General features: G+C 44.5%; 1 protein-coding gene across 1 annotated transcript in view; it reads left to right on the top strand.

Moving 5' to 3' along the window:
- The first annotated feature begins 915 nt into the window (after positions 1-915).
- Positions 916-21,822, top strand: part of GALNT10 (polypeptide N-acetylgalactosaminyltransferase 10) — a 91,579-nt gene continuing 70,672 nt past the window's right edge. The window contains exon 1 of the mRNA XM_075441516.1: positions 916-1,113. Coding sequence (XP_075297631.1) covers positions 931-1,113 — 183 coding nt within the window. The 5' untranslated portion in view covers positions 916-930. The remainder of the gene's footprint in view (positions 1,114-21,822) is intronic.

A 21,822-nucleotide genomic window follows, 5' to 3' on the forward strand; every position in this document is an offset into this window, starting at 1 on the left:
CCGGGAAATAAAAATTTCCCCGCGGGGGTTTACACTGGAAGAGACCTAACGTTTATTGTGCCGGGCCCCCCAGCCGGGCCCCGGGGTGTCGGGGCTTTGCTACCGACACCGGCCCAGCAGCGCAGCCGGTCGTTGGCCCGGCGTCCCCCTGGTCACCAGGCTGTTTGCTCTCTGTGGAAGAAATTAATTCATTCCCCATTTTTGGAAAAAAAGCTGTATCGCTCTTCTGAAAAAAAAGAAGAACGCCCCGTGCCGGTGAATGATCCGCTTTCCGGTACAGCAGAAGCCGCTCCGTTGGTACCGGGATGCGCAGCACGGCGCTCAGCGGGGGCATGGCCGGGGACAGCGGCCTCGTCCCCCCGCCGCCGCGTCCGTGGGGCGAGCCGCAGCCCCTCGGGGACCACCCGCACCCCTCGGAGCCGCCCTGCCCCCCCGCACAGCCCCGCACAGCCCCCGCGGGCCGACTCCCCCACCCCCGGCGTCCCCGGTGCGGCGCCGTCCCGGCGCGCCCCACGCCTCGCAGACCCCCTCGGGTTTCTCGGGAGAGCGGCAATCGGAGCCCGGCCGGCTGCTGCGGCGCGGGGGCCGCGGGGAACGCCGCTCATTGCGGGGCCGTTATTAGCGAGTCATTAAGGGAGGCTCATTAGCGGGGAGCGAGCGGGCGCGGAGGGCGGGGTGCGGGTTCGACGGGCCGGGGCCGCCCTCCGGCGGCGGTGGGCGGGGCCTCCGAGGCCACGCCTCCCCGCCCCCCGCGCGGAGCGGAGCGGAAGTGCCGGAGTTGCCGCGCGCTGCTGCCGCCGCCGCCGCGCGCGCGGGGGAAAGTTGCGCTCGCTGAGGGCGGCGGCGGGGGCGGCCGGGCCGGGCCGCGCTCCCTCCGTCCCCCCCCCCCCCCCCCCCGCCTCCGTCTGCTCCTCCCCGGCGGCGGCTCCGATGCGGCGGAAGCAGAAGCGGCTGCTGCAGGCGGTGGGGCTGGCGCTGGCCGCCCTCGTCTTCTTGCCCAACGTGGGGCTCTGGTCCCTCTACCGCGAGCGGCAGCTGGAGGGCGGCGGGGCGGCCGGCGGGGAGGGGGCCGCCGCCGCGGGGCCGCCGGGGGCAGCGGCCGGCGAGGGGCCGGTGAGTGGCGGCGGTGGGGGGGGGCTGAGCGTGAGGGGGAGGCGAGGGAAGCGGGGTGGGGGGGGTTCGCGGAGGGGGCGGGTGGGCTTCGGCGCCCCTCGGGACGGAGCCGCCGCTCTGTCTGCGGGGGGGGGGGGGGGGGGGGGGACGCGAGTGGGTCCCTCCGGGGAGCGGCGGGCCCGCTTGCCGTGTTTGGGCGATCTGGGTAAGGGAGCGGAGCGAGGTCTGCGCCCCGAGGAGCGAGGAGGAGGAGGTTGTCGCGCCATGGCGAAGAAGGGGACGGCGGTTCTGTCTCCCCGGGGTGCGCCGTCTCTCCTCGCCTGCCTTGGGAAGGTGCGGGGAGCGCCCGTCACCTCTGGGTCCTCTCAGAGGCAACAGCCAGCGGGACGTACCGGCTGGAGCTGGGGGTCACCCCTGCGTCCCGACCCCGCTTTGGGAGCGGAGGAGCGGGAGGCTGACCCCAGACGGGCAGAGGATGCCCGCTGGCTGCGCGGCCTGACGCTGTCGCAGCAGGCGGCCACGTTCCTTCCTCGTCCCGCTGGTCTGGTAGTAAATGTAACAGGCAAAGCCTCCTGCTTAGCGTCTGGGACAGCACGGGGGGATCGCCCAAGTCGGACGCTTGGAAGCTCAGTTTAGCTGCGTTCACTTTGGGCTACGTAATTGCTTTATCCGCCGCTGGGTTTGGCTTTGTAGCATTAGGAATGGTTGGGACTTGAAAGCTTGAAATGTCACTGTGTAACTATCAGTTCGGCTGCCACTCCATCAGGTTCTGCTCGTTCAAAACCACTTAAAACTCGTGGTTGTCTAAATCTTTCCCTCCTCGGAGATTTGCCGCTGTGACTGCGCTGTAAAGGTGGAGAAACCCACTGTGACAATTTCTGCTCCGAGGGAAAGAAAGATCTCAGAGAGGTGTAGTCTGGCTGAGACTGAGCTCTGCCTTCCCAGAAGAAACGTTTTTTTCAAATGCAAGCATTTAATACAAGTTTAGGTATAACCGTGATCATATACTTTTATATCCTGTGCTCTTAGAGAAGGGGGTCAGCTGTTACCTGCCGTAACACATAAATTTGTAGCAGATCCTCAAACCTGCACAGCAATCCTTGTAACGCACACGGTGATCATTACGTGCCTGGAGTTCCTGATGTTACTGCCTTATGCTTGTGTTTCTGTTGGAGACAGGGAATCTGTTTTGCATGACTGATAAAAATTGAGCTCTGTAGTCCACTGCTCCATAGCTTCACATGGTACGGTGTTATGGCGAAATGAAGACCACTGTAAAATCATATGTCTTCCAGAGGTTATGAGGAAGAAATTGGTAATTATTCTTAGGAGGCTTCAAAGTTCCTGGCTGGAGGTAGCAGTTAGTTCTGGTTAAATCTAAAAAAAAAAACCAGTGATAAGCTGACTTTTTAGTTTTCATCTTCCAAAATTGTGCTTGTACTGTGTGTTTTGGGTAGTTGTAAGCCAGGCAGTTCCTACAGTGCAGTATATCACTGCTGATTTCTGTGTATGTTCGGAGTATTTAGATATCCCATATTGCCTGTGTTGTACAGAATGTTGACTCCGTTTTTCTTTATGTCTGTTGAAAGTATGGCAGCTGTCAGTAAATTGAGATCTGATTTTGTTTTGATGGTGTTGAGCTGGGCAGGAAATGTCTGTGCAGCTTACAGGAGAATTCGCAATAAAACCTCTCTGCACTTGTGTAAATCATAGTTAAATCAGGGTTTTAGGCTGAAGGCTTCATCTTCCAGTCTAATTAACGTGGAGTTATGGGCTGCAGTGGGTCTGTGAGTGAAGATATACTTGTATCATATGCCCATTTTTTTGAAGGATTGGGACCTGAAACGATAGCTTTTGTTACACTGAGCAAGGAAAAACATACCCTAAAGGACAACTGGCTGTCTTGGTAAAAATAATTTTAGATGAAGCAGAATGTTTGGTGGGGTTTTTTTTGTTTGGGGGTTTTTTTCCCTTTTTTTTTTACTGTTGTCATAGAGTTATCTGCCAGCTGACTGCAGAGAGTTTTTTGGGCATCCTGAGATGCAGTGGTTCCAGCCTCTCTTACTTGGTCTTGACAGACATTCATGGTTTTTGTACTTACTGATCAACTTCCAGCTTGTAAATGAATATGTTGTTTGTCTGCTTGTTCATGGAGCTGTTAGGAAGAGCTGACTTCTTAATACCAAAACTTTAGATGACAGGAGGCTATATCATAAAAAACCATATTCATAGCAGTCAGAAAATATTTTCTTCTGTTTCTGGCATTAATTTGCATTCTTATGTAGGCTAATCTTTGAATTGAGGACACTTCGGATGTGATACAGAATTGAGATTTTCAATGAAATCTCTGCCCAGGCTCGTGCTTTCTCTTTAAACGGTGTCTGCTGTTTCAATCAGTAATTTTATCTTTCAGAGTAACAGCTAAAGGCGACGGAAAGATTTTAAGAAACAGCTGAATTAAAACTAAAAAGCAATTCCTAGAACACAGAGTTGTGATTCTAAAATTTTGAAGTTTGAAACCTGCTACGAGTTTTGTTTGTTGCCTGCCTTGTGCTGCATGTTACCTTCGGAATGGCAAAGTATCAGTGCAGGCAATTGTGCCTTGTTTAATCTTTCTAGTGCCTGAAACAAACGTGTCAGAAAAATAAGCAATCAGCAGCTGTGTAAATAAATTCTAGGAAAGATTATGCTAAATGGTTTCTGTAGAAGTGCCTAGGCAGCTAATTGCTTCTGTATTTACGTGTTCAGGGGAAGCATTACGGTGACTGAAAATAACGTATTGCTTTATTAAGGTGGATTAGGTCTGTGTTCTTTCCTTCTGCCTTTGGGTTTGTTCTTCCGCAGCTCTGTTGGTTACTTCTTGCTCCTCAGAGAAGGGATGGCCTTAAGTCGACAAGGTCTTGGCCTCAAGGTCGTGCTGCAGATCTCTTCAGGAAAGCTGGTGCATTGGGTTACTCTTCACTACAGCGGCATGCTCAGAAGTGTCCGTTACCGGTGTGCATGTACAGTCGCTCAGCAGATGATAGGAGCTAGGAAGTCCTTTTTTCCGTGGTGTGTGTAACAGGTTTGGCTGGTGTCGTGGCTTTAGACGGAGATGATGGTATCAAGGTACTGAAGTGTTTTTGGTGACAGCAAAAATGTTAGCTTAGAAGCATCTTATAGTTCATGATTGTATTTTTTTGCTCACCGGTATGTGTATATCAGTATGCTCATGTAATGCAGATTGACTTTTATGTAGTTTCATCTTTTTCTTTTTTTAACAAGTATTCAGTAAGTAAAAACATATGATGTGTAGGTGTGGGGGGGCAGGAAAAAGCAAGAGAAATGCAGCTATTCCTTTTGTCTTGTGCATCTCAGCTGTCTGCCTCGGAGGCTGTCGGACATCCTTAGCTGAAACATTCGATTGATGTTTACGTCAAACACAGAGGAGCTGGTTTGTGGGCTGGTGGTGGTGCTTGGGTTAATGCAAGTATTTGCGTGGCTTCCAATGCTCTGCAGAAATACCGCTCTGTACCTGTCTGGTCAGGCTGGAGAGCCGCACTCGGCGTGATACCTGCTGTTAGGGAACGTGGCGTTTGAACTGGGAGAGATATTAAGCTTAAAGGTCTCTTTCTTTGAATTGCCGGCTAAAAGCGTTGTGGCAAATTAGCCGCCTTTCTCTGCGTGCATTTTGATCTGATATGATACATGCTTTATGGAGTCACCCTGTAGCTTGTCGTAGTAGTAATTAGTGCTCTGTAAATCCACTCGCGAGCGTGATGGAAGTCTGTAAATCACATAGGTGATTGTGTGGTGCCCTCTGCTGCCAGCCGGCTGAAGTGGGATGGACCTGCCTGCTGGTAGGCTGTGAATGAGAAACCAGATGCAAGCTTGTGATTGAAAAGTGGTTTGTGAGAGTGGTCTTCTTGGAAAGTATGGGGTCGCAAGCTTTGCCTGTAGTGCAGTTAAGCTTAAGGCTTCCAGCCGGTATTGCTGAATTCATAGAGCTGATGATGAGCTGAGTGGGGAGCGGTGCTGTGCTGCCTTCCACACTGCTGCTGCTGCTCGCGTCCTCCTCAGCAGAGGAAGATGATCGGCTTTGCCATTCTGACCTGGGGGCAGCTATGAAGCTGTCAAGGATTGTCAGCTTCATGTTGTGGCTGGCGAAAGCTAATAAGGAAGAGGGTGGCTTAGCAGGCTCTGTGCTGCCAAGGCTGGGGAGGGAGGGAGAAGGGCTTAGGAAAAGTGAGAGGAAAATCTTTCTGCTCTCTGCCAGCCAGAGGTAAATAGAACGCCCGACTTACTGTACTTCCTAGGCAGGTTTCTTTGGCAGTTAGACCAGTCCTGCCCTAGACCTTGCTACTGCTGTTGAACTCTGGGGATGGGAAGTTGTATTTGCTAGTCACTCATCAGCTCATATAAAAGCAAACTTTGAAAAGCTTGTTTTGCTGAGCAAAATGTAAAACAATTGCTATGTAAGGACTGAAGTGCAAGTGCTAGAGCTGAACAAGCCTCTTTTAAATTTAAGAGTGATTTCCAGTATGGGCTACTCTAAAGTTCATCATTTCAGCGTGCTTGTGAGTTGAGCAGGTTTTCCTGGACTAGAGAAGTGTGGACCACACTTCTGATTAGCAAAGTGAACTGAAGTGAACATGAAGTGGCTAAACCATCTCACACTTGTGAAGTGCAAAGTACAATTTGGAAAAGATGTCTGTTAAGAAACTGGAGCTTTTGGTGGTCTTTGCTCAAGGTCTTGTTATTCCTTCTGGTGATCTTCAATGTAATGGCAACACAGAGCTGAATGAACAAATGGAATGTATTCTAGGTCTCCTATGCTGTGTGAAAATAAAAGGTTTATTATACTTGCTGCTCTTTAGGGGAGGTTTTATTTGTCTTGGAGCAGGTGCTCCTGTTACTGGACAAGCGGTTTTGTGTTTCTCAATTCAAACATGCTCCGTATGTAGTTCCTAATACCTGCAATGGTTACATTTCTTCATGGAAGGAAGATCTCAGCAGGAAAATTTTTTGGCTCCTGGCATCTGGACTACTTTTTAGGATGCTGGTGGAAACCACAATCTCACAGTGATCTTTAGAGCTGTGTGTTTTTCCTGTATTAACGTGGATCAAACCGTGGGAGACAGCAAGATTTAAGAGCGACTCTAGTTACAAATTTCCTGGCCGATAACTGCCACGTATTGACGAAGTGGACTGATAAACTAAGTGAAAGTTTCTTACCACCAGTGAGGAGTGTTGATGCAATTAGGCAGAAAAATGCTATCAGCCAGACTTCCAGTTGTATAGTATTGTCTCCCAGTGCCTGTTTAAATACAATTGCAGGCATCACTATAAGAAGACAAAGAACTGCAGTTAGTCTTCCTCTCGCTCTTGCATTTGCTTCCCTGTGGAGCCAACTGTATCCTTACTTACGTTGTGTAAGAATAGATCCTGCTGAACTTTGACTTTGAGGAAGTTGTTATCCAGGTGTGAAAGCAATCTGCATGCTGCTGCTGTTTCTTTGCAACCTTTTGCTATACTGGGTGACACAGGTGGGCAAGTCTTCAGCTTCCTTCTGGGAAGGAGAGAGCTGGTGGGGGTGCATGAGGAGTTTGTAGGAGGTATTCCACTGTGTGCTTGAAAGATCACTAGAAAAAAGAAAATGTGCTGCAGAAATTTGTTTTGAACCCATATGAAAGCATGCGTTTCAACCTGCTGGCATGGTATCCTGTTGACTTTAGCAGAGCTGTCGTTGGTAGGCTTTTGTGGAGTGCACTGTGCCGAGTTTCATGGTCCTTCAAGGTGGTGTAAATGCTGATGTAAACAAAGCCGCTGTGATATTTGCCATTGGAGGGGGCTCGCTCTCTCTAGTGTCCATCACGCTTCCTGTTTTCCATCCTGTTAGCTCTGTAGAGTAACCTCTAGGTTACGCCGCTTTAAATTGTTTGATAGTAGCATGAATAATGCATGGTACTGTGTAGGCACAGGGAGAAAGGTGGCTTCAGTGACTTGTGCGTATGAAAGCTTCTCATAGTAGTAGGTACTCTCAGGTTGAGTAACCTGAGTGTGTGTGTAGGTTTTCTTCTGGATCACCTTTACTAGAAGACTGGAAAGGAAGTTTTCCATGGCTGAATGGATTAAACACTGAATATTCTGATGGGATATACTGACTGTAATAGCACGCAAACACTAAAGGTTATTTAAACAATCATGTATTTAAATATGGTTTAAATGTTACTTCAGTCAGACTGAGGTAGATTATTTTAAAACTGAATGTTACTTTTTGTTAACTATGTATCTGTCTGTTCCTGTTCTGGAATCAAATGGGTTATAGCCTTTCTGCCACACACTCGCACTTTGTCTTAACCCGAGCTAACGTCGCTGGACGGAACGGTTTCGGTCAGTCCCAACGCAGTTTGGCCAGCCATGTATTCCTTCCGGATACAGCTTGGCCTGGGATTCCTCTGCTGCTAGAGAGAAGTATAAAAGACACTCTGGCTTGACTTCGCGTCCCAGATTGTTTGCAAAAGCGATAGCTGTCACTTGGGATTTTTAGCAGTTAACAGAAAGTGTGAATATGTTTATCAGATTTCACAGACTCCTGAATAAATCCTGACACTTGAGTCTTGCAGGAGTATAATAACGTGATGCTTTATTTCTGAGTCCAGCGATAGTAGCCCCCTCCCCTTTCTAATTTAAAATTTATATGTTCTGGTTTTGGACTGCCTTTCATCTTGTTTGTGATGAATAAACTTTCAAATTCTCCGTTATCTCTCTAAAAGTCTACTTATGGTTTTACCTTCAGATCTGGCATGCTGCTCATGACTTCTTACAACCCAGGCACCTAGGAAGTGTTATCGGTCCTGCTTTATTCAACATGAGGCATAACCTCTCAGTGGTGATGGTATCTTTTCTATCACTGTAACCGACACTCGTGACGGTATTTCCTGCATTTTGTGTTACCCTGGTTAGATGATGGATAGGTAACAAGAACAGTAGTGTTTATCTGCGCAGTTTTGTTAAGAATATAAGTAGTACTGGATATCAAATTATGGCTGACATGTCGGGCTGTGCCTCTTTTGTTAGGTTTAAAGGGTCTGGCAAACAATTGGAGAAAGCTACAGGTAAGTAAATCAATATGTAGCACAGTAAGTTGCCAGGCAGCCCCTTCTTTTCAAATGCCTGGGTAGAAGAGTAACTTCTACTGTGTGAGAGATCTGCTGGCAGCTCTGCAGCCGAAGTCCTCTACACCACCTAAAATATAACAACTGTGTCACTTGACATGTCTCCTTATTGTTCATAAACTTGATAAAGCATTAAACTGAAGCATCAAAGAAAGGAGGTCTACCGTTTCTTGGTCCTTAGGTTTGCTTTTCTTTCTAGATCATTAGCTCTTTTCTCTGCCCTTTTGCAGTTCCTCCATTTTGTCTAATCTTAGCTCCAGGGTTCAGAGCAAGCTCTCTAGAGCATATATCTATAATTAAGGCTTTTTAACCACAGTTACAGTGGAGTATAAGCAGAGTTCCAGTGCTGCCGATACCCAGGGAAGAAACCTGCTTCAGCAGAAAAGCAGTTGATGTTGTTATAACTGAAACCTCTGCTATCCCAGTCATGCAGCTCCCTCTGATACTGCTTCATGCCTTCCTACTTTGATAAGTTATCTTTCTAGGGTCGATGACCGTTAATAGCATATCTTCTGTAGCTCTCAAGAATAAAAATGTTTTATTTATTCTGCCTGTTGCTTTCTTGGAAACACAGGCTGCCAGCTATTGTGAGTAGTGTCCCTCATGAGCGTATTCAGAAAGCTTGAGGAAATGTCATCTAGCTCGTTTCTAAGGTCGGACTTCTTTGGGTCTTACTGCAACTCTATCCAGGCATCTGAACTAAAACACAGTTCATTAAGTGTACTAATGGCTGGTGGCGTTCAGCAGACTTTCCTCTTTTGGAGGTCATGATATAAACATACAAACATGTTGCCACCAACGTGAGTCAGGGATGAAATTCCTCAGAGTAAGAGCTTTCGGAGGTCTTACAGCTACAGTGGAGAACGCTTAGAAGGCAATTACTAAGCGGTAGCTGATGGCTTAAAATTTGCACCCTACAAAACTTGGTTTGTATTACTATATCCTTGGCTTTTCTGTATTACTGAGTCAAGCTGAAATGATAAGCAGTTTAAACTTATTAAGTGTTTAAAACGGAAACCTTATTTTAAGCGAGTTGGTGTAACTCCCGTGGGTACTGTGATTCTTTCCTTGACCAGAAATAGAAAGCAAAGGAAGGGGAGGAGGATGGAGTCAGCGAAGGCTTGAATGCACAGAACCACCCAGCCTGGTGGAAAAGTTCATTCTTAATGTTTATTCAGTAACTGTGTCTTCCAGTCTCAACTCCTTAGTAATTTTTCCACTGTAATACTTTTTTCTTCCCAGTTAGCACAACAAGTAGCAGAAAGTAACTTCTAAAGACTGTCTTTCAAAACAGTGAATGCTGGCATCCTCCCTTGTTAGGGTGAGCATTGCCTCTGCAGTGAGGTAATGAATTTCTGTTCAAAGTGTCTCCCCTCAAGATGAGTATGTATTTCTTGCATGTATGTCCTGTGTAGCTGATGTAGCAGTGACCTGACACGTTTGCCTGATGTAGCTTTCAAACAGAGAACTTGACCTGTTGTGCGTGGTTGCGATTCACAAGGTGGCTGCTGAAGTCAAACTTCCAAAAGGCATTTCAGAGTATTTTGTTGAAATGCACACAAACTGCGGTTGTTTGCTGAAATAATGACCAACCGAGTGGTTAAATTTCAAACAACTGTTGAAGGGTGTTTTTCCAGGTACAAATATTTGAACTTGTTTCTTAAACTTGGGTGTCTGTAAATGACCTCTGTTGTTCTGCTGTAGAGATATTTGGTAATAACAATAAAGGATTTGCAGACTAACAAACAGTACATCAGCCTGTCTCCTGCAAGAACTTTCTGCATGAATGAAAACTACCTTCTTGTTTGACTACTCTCCCTTTCCAAAAATCTGATTAGAGTGACATTTTGTCTTTGTTAGTCAAAGTCTTGTGATGTTGTAGGGCTTTATTTGATCTTATCTGGAAACACTGTCAGCTGTCCCTCCTACATGCAGAGCTGCTTTGCTTCTGCCCTGTTGAATAACTGTTTTTACAAGATGAAGTTGTTATGAAGTTCTGCTCTGCTTGATCTCTAAAGCCTGAAATCCTTTGCTTGTCATTACGTGTGCAAGGTAAGGTGACTTTTCACAGGAAGGTCATCCTCTTCTCCATCTGTGTTTGGGATTATTTGGAAGATCTAACATTTAAAACCTCTAGTAGCCAGTCTTGTTTTTCTCAGTGGAAGATTGTGTAGGCTTATCTTTGTATAAATTGTCTTTACCTGTGTTCACATTCATTTGGGAAGTTACTTTTACCTACTTCATGACACTACCAACAAAACACTTTTTCTGCATGATGGAAAAGAGGTAGGTTTTTTCTTTCTTGAGCTTACCTAGCATTTCTCAGCCTTCAGATCAAGTCCAAAGAAGAAGTTTTCACAGGAACTAGTAAGCATGAGCTGTTGCTTAATAAATAAAACAGGTGAAACAGAGTTTGAGTGTTCTTAATGTTTAGACCTAAGTCTTCAAAGATGTCTTAGAGTGTGATGTTCCTTTGAAAAATAAGTCTTGGTGACTTTCATCTAGGGTATGATACAAAAAACCCCACGTAACCAGGTCTGTCATCCCATGAGATTTTTTTTGGTTTGCTCTTTTTTATATTATTATTTTTAAAAGAGTGAGCAGCTCTTTCACTTCTGCTCAGACTGACTTTAATCTTAACTCTGCTTCCTTGAAAGCAGCTTCTCTTTAGAGACTGTACTTTCAGCTCACATAACTAAAAGCAAAATGTATTCCCTCACTAAAGAAAATCAGAACCCCAAAAGCTAGATAAATACAGACATAGCTATGTTGTAAAGGGCTTCAGTTAGGCAAGTAAGTTATTTTCTGTAACATTACAGAAGGTCACTTAAATTTAGCCTGACTGTCAGTTCATGTTAGCCGATCTGCAACAGGATTATTCTGGATCTCAAAAAGGAGTGAACCCTGTGATTATCTCCTGTCTTCTCATTTATCTTCCAGGTGGCCTGTTGCCAGAGTTTAGTGTGTGATAGCCAAGTAATAAGGAATAACCCTTTTTTTTCCTACTCCTGCTTATGTTAGTTTTGCTGATCCACCAAATACGCTCTGGACTGCCACTTCTCTTTGATTCTCGGGCTGTGGCTTACTGTGGTGGAAATATCTAAAATTCCTATTGATGTTTTGCTGTTGCGTGCTGCCTGATTTTTTTTTGTGGCTGCTTTGGAGTCTGATTCAAGGTACTAATTCAGACGGAAATTAAAAATTCTCCCTTCAGAAAACCAACATCTCTTCCCAGGTCTTGTTCACAGCGGCAAAGAAGTTATATTGGTACAACTAAAGTGTTTCGAGTGAAACATCTCAAAATTATTTTGCTTGCCTGCTTCTGAGGGCATGTAAGTGAGCTGCAAAAACATCTGCAAAGTAATATAAGATGTGGGATTTTGATACAGAAACTGGCAGAAGAGGATTTGGATATACATACGGAGACCAGAGGACTGTCCCAGTTATCGGTGTTGTCATTTTCTTGCTGTTGCTGCTGACTCTTTAGAAATGTGGTTTTTTCCCCATTCTGCCCCAGATTGCTTCTGGTCTTCAGATGTGGGTTGTGTGCTCTGCAAATGGGGATGTGGAAGACTGGAAAAGTCTTAGCAGCAACGTGTGAAGGTCCTGCTAGTGTTGTCCTTGATTTTGATTACTGCAGAGTATCTGTGTGTGAAAAGATAATAGGTTTTCTTTCACCAGAGTTGCATATTTTCTGCAAACAGGAACTTGGGCCAGCTGCTTACAGAAGGAGTTCTTGGCAAAGCAATTACAAACTAACAAGAAAGTGTCTCGAACCTTAATCTATGCCAAGACCCTTTTCCTTGCATTGTAGCCAAAGCTGTTGTCAGCATAAAATAATACTGGTTATCATGGGTGAAAGGCCTAAGCTCTGGGAACAAGTGATGTCTGGTGGCTTTCCAAGTGCTGATATTTTTATAAGAGGCTGCTCATAGTAGAAATGCATCTGAGAAGCTGTGAATTGATGCACATGAGCAGAGAGCACTGTCACTGCAGATGAATTAGCTGGGAATTGTCAATTGTGTAAAAGAACTCAGATATTGGCTTAACCTGAAAATGTTAAATGAAATATAAAACTACAAATTTTCTCTCAGGATATTTGAAAACAATAATAAGTCATTTGAAGACTTGTTTTTTAAAAGTATTTCTAGAGGGTATGAGTTTTGAAGCCTAACACAGTGAAGTCTATTTTTATAGTCCTTGAAAACAAAACCTGACAGACCATATTTGCCAGCACTTATATTGCTCTGGTGACAGTGCGTCTTTTTAAGGGATGCCAGAGGAAATGCTCTGTGCCGGAGCATATGTCAGTGATTAGTGGGACCAGTGCCGCAGGAGAAAGCGGGAGAAATATGGTTGTGTGTAGAAAAAGCTGAATGGACAGAACATAAGAAATGTAGCAGTTTATGGATTGGTTTTACAGTAGGAATGGAATATAGTTATTTTTAGGGTTATCTGTATGTAACTGACATGCCATCTTCCAAATCAGTTGACGTTTAACTGAGAGGACAACTGGTACCTTTCTGTGTATGTTTCCCTTAATTTCTTCTTCATTTAGAAAAATGTTTGCCCCTCGTATCCATCACTGTTTGTGTAATGCAGGTGTTTGCATGCTTGGTTTATGCCAGAGTGAAAGGAAAGCCTTAGGAAGTGAGAGACGTTGGTACCCAGCTCTTGCTGTGGATTTAGGCCTAAGTGGATTTAAGGGCTCAGGCAGAGAGTGATCCTCAGAAACCAGCCAGTCCTCTCCAGACCTGACGTCCTGGGTCCAGACCTCTTGCTAGTCGAGCCCCTGGTATATGTGCTCACGTTTTACTTCTGAGTAGCTCCTGCCACCTTCTCCTCCGTGATGCCCAGCTGCCATCCTTAGCACTGACCACTTCTTGTCAAGGATGCTGAATTTAGAGCACGGCTCTCAGACCAGAGTTCTGCACGAACCACGTGGGACTTTGGGTACTTGTGTTCAAAGGGCTGGGGTGGAAGGGAGAGGAGGATGGTCCCCTGCTACCCTTCCACAAGGATCGTTGACTGCTTTTACTCAAGAGTTGCAGTGCAGTAGCTACAGCACCCAGTCAACTTTGCCTCCCTGCTTTGACCGTGCAAAATAGCAAATAACCCCTGCTCCGTACTTGAGAGGAACAGCTTGGGCATCAAAGCATGGAAACCGGTGTGAGTGTTTGATTCTTATGTGATATTGAAGCCACCTTGTACATAAGGGTCATGTACCTAAGACCTGGAGAAATCAGAGGTCAGAGGCCTGTCTTACCCAGTTCTTTTGGATTTGATCCTGAAGGTGCCTACACCTTACTCAAGGGCACAGACCCCACTGTGGGCATCGCAAAGCTGGAGGTTGGGCTGTGAGATGCACAGCATTGTGATATCAAAGTTTCTTGTGGATTTAGCCCTCGATATCATAAATGTAGTCAACATTCAAGTGTTGTAAAAAGATGTTCTCCTGCCTTATCGCATTCTTCATATCTTGTCAGTTATGTTAGAGTACACCAAAATTTTTCTGTTCAATATAAATGGGAGCAAAATGAAAATGCCCTACTCCCTTTATTGCAATTGATGTCTGTATTTGAACTTTGCCAGTATTTGTTTATGAAAACTGCTTGTTTTCCCATCTGAAATCTTTTTGTCAGAGCAGCTCAATACAATTTGGATTAAGGGAAGTCGCAAGAGGTTGGACAATCCCTGAAAACTAGAAAAAGAATGTATTAGGCTGCTGCATAGCTAGTATCAAAATTAGACTGCTGCTTTTTGTAGAGTAGACATTTGACTATTGATATTTAAAGAAATAATGCAAGAAGTCAAGTTATTTCAAATTAAATCCAAGTTATGAAACAATTGTCTTGAGCTCACTACAGCTGTGACTTAACTGTCTTATGCTTTTTTTTGTGTAGATTTTTTCCTTACACTTAAGAGTTTTTTAAAGCTGACTGAGGTCAGTTTTTTGCTAGCCTGTAAAGTTCTCGCTTTTGAGTAACTCTTGAGATAATTAGAAAAACAGAATTAAATTCTTTGGGCCCTTTAGGGAAAAATCATGCCTTCATGAAGATTGATTTGTAGTTCTGTAGCATGCAGGAGGCCCAGTCAGCAGTATGCAAGGGGAAAGTAAAACTCACAAAGGAAGACTGCTTCCTATAAAGTAACATCAACTGAAAGTATATTTATTTTCCTTCCCTGAAGCTGCTTTATAGAAAATGCCTTAAAAAGTAGGTTGTTTTCTGGTACTTGTACCAAAAAAGCAGTTTCTCAGCAGTGCAGTAATTTGGTTTTATACTGTGTCAGAAGTACTGCACAGCTTTCTGAAAGGGACAGCTGGATTTTTGCTGGTGGCTGAATCCAGTGTTTAAAGATCTTGTGCACTTTCAGTTCTGCTGATGTGTGGTGTCTCTCTAGGTTTTGTAATTGCTTCGTACTTGAGTCTGCTGATGCAGGCATGAGATTTCTGGATCCAGTTTCTTCTTCCTTAGCTTGTCAGAGCTGTGAAAGTATCTGACTTTGAAACCTTGATTATTTTTAATCTCTTTTTAGTTCCTTAGAAGTGTGAAAAACCTGAACATTTAAGAGGAGCACTGGCTTACCTCATTTGTGAGTCACACCTTCACAGTAACAGGATGTCTTCAGCAAAAAGTTTTCGAGCTCATTGAAGCTGGATCCATTAGTAATGGGTTCACATGGGCTTTTGGCTGTATCTGCAGGTACAGTCTGTTTTTTAGCAGAAATACAAGTAAATACAAGTGGCTATTTGTAAGGTTGCGACTTCTGGGAAGGGCAGTGCCTCTCACTGGAAGATCGGCAGTGAGGCATGGTGTTCATCCCTCCTCTTCTGGTGGAAGCTTGTCGAAAACTATCTGTGTATTTTGTTCGTGAAGTGTCACGATGCACAGTTAGGGTAAACTTGTGCGTTGGCTCCAGCAATCTCTGTTCAGGAGGTGGGAAAGAATACCAAAGAAAATTTTCTTCCATTCTATTTATAAACTTTGTCAGTTTAACATGAAGGAGTTTGGGCATGTGTTCAGAGCTGCTGGATTATGCAGTTGGGACTCTGTTCTGGCTTCCTAAATGAGAGCAATGTGTAACACATCACCGTTCGGTGTCTGTGTAATCTGTTCTTGCGTCTGTGCTGTGTACAGTCAGCAAGAAGTCAGGAATTAAGTAAAGAGGAGATCAGGTCAGGCACCTGGATCTTGTTTGAAATCAAAGGATGCAGAGCTTCTAAAGCCTCTCAAAACTCTCGGTGGCCCCTCAAAGAGGGAACTGGTTGGCAGAGGAGACAGTGAAAGCCACTTGGTTACAGACTACTCTTAGAATTTAATGAATTATAATCCAGCATTTTAATTGCATGTCTGGTCTTGTGAATTTAATGTTGACTTTAGCAATTAGTACCTAATGGTGTAACAATGAATCTCCTCCAAAAGGTCTTAATCTTAAGAAATACTAATACTTGAAAAAGCAGGGAGGGAGAGGCAGCAGTTGCAAAGACATCCCTTGATTTCTTGAAGCTCCTCAAGTTTTAAATGTCTCTTGTGGTTCAAAGCAATTTTGGCTTTAGTTTACGTTGTGAAAATTTCCTCCTTAGTAGTCTGCAGAATGGCTTGGACAACCTACAGTGAGTATGCAAGAGATTACTGTGATCTGCAGCCAAAATGGTGGAAGCATTAAACAATGCCTTTTAGCAGAGGAGCTGCAGAACGGCTTTCCAAAGGGATTTATTGTAGCTCAACCAGTAGCCACAAATGCTCCCTGGAACGCACAATTTGCAGCAGGAGTTAGTCAAGAGTTAGTTTAGGTACATCCCTGCCATGTAATCCTGTACCATGACTTCAGTCAGTCCTGCAATATCACAGGTTTTTGCTTCTTTGCTGTTGGCTTCTGCTTACCAGCTTTGCCTTTGCTGAGATGTCACAGTCAGAGAACACAGCGAATGCTGCTGAGCCTTTTATCCTCTGACTGCTGCACATGAGATCCTCGCAGTTCATCTGTTTGGGGTTGAAAGGGTAGGCAGGGAAGGTCGTGTTATTCCTTGGACAGTCAAACTGTCATAGTTTTTCTCTTACACCTTTGGTGTATAGCTGTGTGCCCAGCCTGAAATGGGATGCTGCTTTAGTTATTCTTGCCCTCATGGTGGTTTACATTCAAGCCCAACATAGGCCAGTAAGAGAACTGATGTAGTTCTTGCCAGTTGCATATTCTCTGACCATAGGAGAGCCACTAATGTGCGTAGGCTCATGTGGGAATGAGACTGAATGCGCTTCTCTGGAGCAGGGGACTTCGACGAAAAGAGGAAGTAGACGTCCATTTCTTCATCTTGTCCTCAGACAACATCCTATCCCAAACCCAGCGGGCAGAATGGGCTGCACTGGGCAAAACACTTGACACTGACGCTAGCAATGCTGGCAGTTTTGTAGTACTGGACAGCTGGTATCCCGTGGATCTGACACAGTGCTTGACATAACTATTAATCTATGTTAATGGATTGCCTGAGCGGTCTTAATTTTTCCTTGTGGAATCAGCAAGGTGGATGCTTCAAGTCCATGGGACTGAATATGCGTTCCCCAGGCACCCACCCAGCTCGAAGGTGGGAACCGCGTTCTGGGCAGCAGGTCAATGTGCAGCTGACGCAGGTAGTGCTTGCACTAAAGCAGCAGTCTTGGAGGTGATGGATTGCGGGTCCTCTCTTGCTTTTGTGTGTTGGAGTCACTCGGGTTTCTCTAGTGGTCTACAGCTGGAGATTGAAAGTCTATCATGTAAACAGTTTTGTGTATATATGACAGACTGTAAATGTGAAGGTGCTTTGGTGTCTTGCAGTGTAATGTACCATCTAAAAACAGAGTGGCATCGGTTGGATGGGCAGCGTGCAGAAAGAGAAGGGTGTCTCTGCTGTGGCTTCTCCTGTGGCATCTTCGAATTTCTATTGCTAGAAGGAGACCTGCTGTACTTTGGAAAGGTTATAGTCGCAAGAAGTTACAAAGCAGCACCCCAACAGGGTATAATCTCATCAAAGTAATCTCTTGGGAACTGCGCATACTTGATAGATATTTCAATGCATAATCCTTTGCTACAGAGTAAAGGAAAGTTCATTGGTATCTAGACAAAGACCCTTTGGCCATCTGGACTGGACTTAGATGTTGTCTGCTGCTTGCTTGTGGGTGAGAAAATGCTGTCTGAGCTGTGGATGTAAGGTGCTATGCAACATATTTTAGTAGCACTTAAGCTCCCTTGTCCTAATTCACTTGCTTTTTCACTGGAGCACAGATTAGCAGTGGCTTGCTAGTGTAGTAGTAAGCAGCAGTTAATTCTCCTAAGTCAAGCCCTGTATGACTCTAACTTGGGTAATGCCATCTTTTTGGAAAAAACTGGGCAAGCTCCTCAAAAGAACACAATAAAGGATAGGCGGAGATGGCTGTGGTGCCAAACACTGACACGGCAGGCAAATTGCGTGTTAAGACTTGAATGATGCTGGCCACTTCTGACGGCTGATTTCCTTCTCTAAGCCACGACTGATCTCAGCTCTTGGCCAGAGCAAGCTTCCTTGGAGGCCTTAGCACATTCCACAGGATTCCAGATTGTTCTGAAAATACTTTCTAAATGCTGTCTTAATTAAAGATTTCTTCAAGTCAGAATTAAGTTATTAACATGTTCCAGGCATTTTCTAGAAGTCTTTGAAAGCTGACGGTACATTCCTTTCAAAGTTGAGCTACTGCCAGTTATGGGTTACAAAGTAATATTGTGCTGTGTGTGGGTTACAGATAAATTCAAGTAAGTGTATGATTTTTTTCTTTTTTTCTTGCAGCAGTTTGCCTTTTTGTGAACTGGCACTGCCGTTAATTCACTCTTTAGGAATTTGTAATTGCATAGTCGTGGTCTTTTAGCGGTAATGGAAAAAAATGTCTAGTGTTCCTGGGAGGGCATTTCCAAAATCCCTGGGTATGTCAGACTAGAGAGTGCTGCGTAAGACAGTGGACTAACAGCCATCTAAAATGCTGCTGTTTTGTTTTGCAGAACCTGTGGCTGTTTCTAAAATACTGAGTAATTGTACATTGTGGGTTTTGTGCTTTACAGGAAAAGTGCATTGTGTGGAGTTGTTGGCAGCTCACACAGCTGTGGTGCTACAGGTATTTAATATGCTGTTCAGGTGATTGCAGATAACAAGTGCGTAAGAGATGTGCCTTTAAAGACAAATTGCACTGTCCTGGATCTGTCCCTACCAAGATCTGTGAGAAGAGGTGGTTCTCTGCCGTTAAAATAGCGATCGGAGCCTCAAACCTAGACTGTGTTGTGACTTTTTTAGATATGTGTACCACCGTGGATTGAGTGCTTCTGTTGGACTGTGCTGCTGGTTTGGGTTTTTAATTTGGGGTTTAGGGTTTTAAAGGCACGCACCAACTAGCTGTATTCTGTATATCTGATGGAAAAGACTGTGTATTGGAGTGAATTTCTCTAACAGTAAAGCGGAGTTCATAGCTTAAAAAAATGTGTTTATAATAGAGCTCTGGGTCTGCTCTCTTTCCAAATCCATGCTCTGCATGGATTGTTTTCTTCCATGCACTTTACAGGTAGTTTGGAGGAGCTAGGGGCTTCAGTAGAATTGTCACCTTTTCCTGGTGAGTGCAGTTAACTTCTGCAGAAGGTGATATTCAGTCTCCCCTTACTCAACCAGCATTAGGAAGACTTGGCTGCTGGTTAAAGATGAAGTCAGTGCAGAGAGGTCTTTCTGAGCTTGCAATTGGCCTTTGACATCTTGCTGCTCAGTTCTATAAAATTGCAAAGGTTTAATAAAATAAAATTTGAACCTGGTCAGTTTGTGTTGCTTCTGCTGGGACCCATGAGCAGCTAAGAAACTGCTTATCAAGCTGATGTTCAGATTCTGACTGAAAATTGCAAGAGCATTTCAGACTAGAACTCAACCCAAAGCCAACTGCATGGTTATAGAAAGCACTGTTGTTGTGGACATAGTCCCAAAATTTTTTACAATAATTGAAATGTTAACTGTTTTCCATTTGCTGTGCAAACTTCTGATGTATCAAAAGCCATGTAATTATCTCTCCTTATTAAAGGTTCTGCAGTGGGAATGGATGACTTTTCATATTTGCTGTGCAATTACTGTTAAGTAACAGGAAAGCTTGCTGTAAGTGGTCAGTCAGCAAAAGCATTACTGGGAAACTACGTGGCTATTGAGCGCTTAAAAGCTGAAGACAAATTTTGAAATGTCTTTTGTGTTGTGAAAGAAGGATGGGAGGCAGTTCTTCTGAACTTTGCACTGAGATCAGAGACTAAGCAGTGACGGCAATAAGTGAGTGCATTAATCTATGGGGCTGAGAAAAACATTTCTTTCCTAAGAGGACCAAGTATGACAGGGCGATTTATCTCCCTTAAGTTTCCCAGGAGATGTGAACCCAAAATACGTTGCGCTCAGCCTCTTCTATCACTGTACTAGGTAATTTCTTCGTAAAACGTCTTACCCAGAGGTCAGTTTTCTAGCGCAAGCCTTGCTCTTCTGTTCCTGCCCTGTTCTTGAAAGCGTTTTGCAGATTTTCCTTGTTTGTGAGAGGTGCTTCCTCCAGAGCAGCATAGGTAAAAAGAGCTGCTTGCATTACAAAGACGAGTCAATAACGTGGTTGCGTGCCAGTTGCTTCTCTCTGACCCACAAAATGACATGTATTGGGAAGGTGCAGTTCGGGAAGGTTTACACAGATTTTGGACCACTTCAATCTAAAGCATAAGTTATGTGTTTATTCAGGGGATTTCCTCTTGCAGTGCGTTGTTCTCTTGCTCTGGATCTGGATGGCAGACTGACCTCAGGGGAGTGAGGCTCTTCGCTCGCAGACCATGAAGCTGTGCTGAACACTTGCTGGGTTTTTTTTTAATTGGATGCACTTGCCTGCCTGTTGGGCAACTTGTTTCAGATGGCATCAGCCTTTCCATACACAAATGCCTGTTTGGGCCATAGGAACAGCTGAAATAGCTGATTTTCCAGAATATTTTGCTTGAGTTGTCTCCAAAGCCGAAGCCGTGGAAGGCTTTTTAATGTAGTAATTTGGCATGAGTAAATGCAAAGTGAGGCAAGGCACGTGGAGCTGGTGGCAGCTGAAGGCTTCTACAGAAGCACTCCCTGGAGGAAGGGAGAGGCTTTCCAGAGCGCCCTGTCAGCGGCTGGTTGTATGCACAGCGGCGAAACTTTGCCTGTTGTATTGCGGGGAGTGAGTCCGCAGCCCAGTGAGTCTCAGCGATACCTGTGATGCAAGTTGCTGTGCTTTTCCAGCCTCACTATGTGTGTATCTTGTATCTGTGCTGATTTATATAGCTCAAGAACCTTTGGAGCAGGAAAACACTATCACCGCGTTGGAATGGCTTTCATTCAAAGGGAATGGAAGACCTGAGTCAAACTTGAGTTTCTGACTGGATTAAAATCCCTGCTGTCATTCACTTGATTTGAAGCAGTAAGCCACTATTTATTTGAGATGGAGTTTAAATTTAAAAACCACAATGTAAATGACTTGGAAAGTGATGTCATTTTGTGCACCCATAATGGTGATAACCTGGAAAAAACAATTGCAGGAAATTTATTTCTGGGGGAGAAGTGAAGGGAGGTGTTCTGGGCATGGCACTTTTATGATAGCTTCTGGAGCTTACGCCTCTTACCAGACAGATTTTTGGATTTTTGACTGGTACAATCAAAACCAGCTGGATTATGGGAATTTGAAGGGGTTTTTTAAAGTATTTTTTAAAAAGCCCAAGAAGTCCAATTAGTAGCATTCAATTCATAGGAGTTTAAAAATTAATGGTAAGTTACCTTATAAAATATAGATCACTTGAGACTAAACTAAGAGCAGGCATATGGTTTTGATTCCCCCCCCCCCTTCAAACACTGGCACAGTACTGAGGCCAGACAATTTTATTTTCCTGATGCATTATAACCAGCTGCAGATGTTTTAGACATTATCGCTTCTACATGGGCTTTGACAAATGTCTCTTGGAAGCCAGCAGCTCTAAATATTACATGCAGTGTATTCTCAGGAAATCTCGACAATAAAGTCTTAGGAATTAAATGTTCAATGTCTGAATCAAGAAAATTTACTTTCTGACTTTGTCAGGGGATTAGCTAGCTGAAAACGTTCTTTTGCAAGACATGCACAGATGTTAGTCAGGGCACGTATGGAGGCTGGAACAAATACTGTCCTGGATGGTTTTGCATGGTGTGTTATTTACTGGCCCTCTATCGCTAATGCGGGAAGGTGGACACTTGCTTGAAAGGCTACTTCAACATATATCTAAATGCTGAACTGATATTTATAAAAGCTATGCAACTTTTCAGCATAAAGGCAAAAAAAAAAATGAAGTATGTATTTGAACATATGGAAACATTGTGTGTTGTGCATCAGTGACAATGGCATGGCCCTCTCCTACAGAAACTTTTGTGACATTTCAGTTACTCTATTCAGGATTAGAGAACTTTTAAATAAAGATCTTTTTTGTGCTTTTTGTCTTTGCTGCATAGTTTTGAATTGAACACTTGCCCAGAAGGGCAGCTTCATTCATATATGTG

This window comes from Opisthocomus hoazin, chromosome 22 (genome assembly GCF_030867145.1).
Source record: "Opisthocomus hoazin isolate bOpiHoa1 chromosome 22, bOpiHoa1.hap1, whole genome shotgun sequence".
Taxonomy (NCBI): Eukaryota; Metazoa; Chordata; class Aves; order Opisthocomiformes; family Opisthocomidae; genus Opisthocomus; species Opisthocomus hoazin.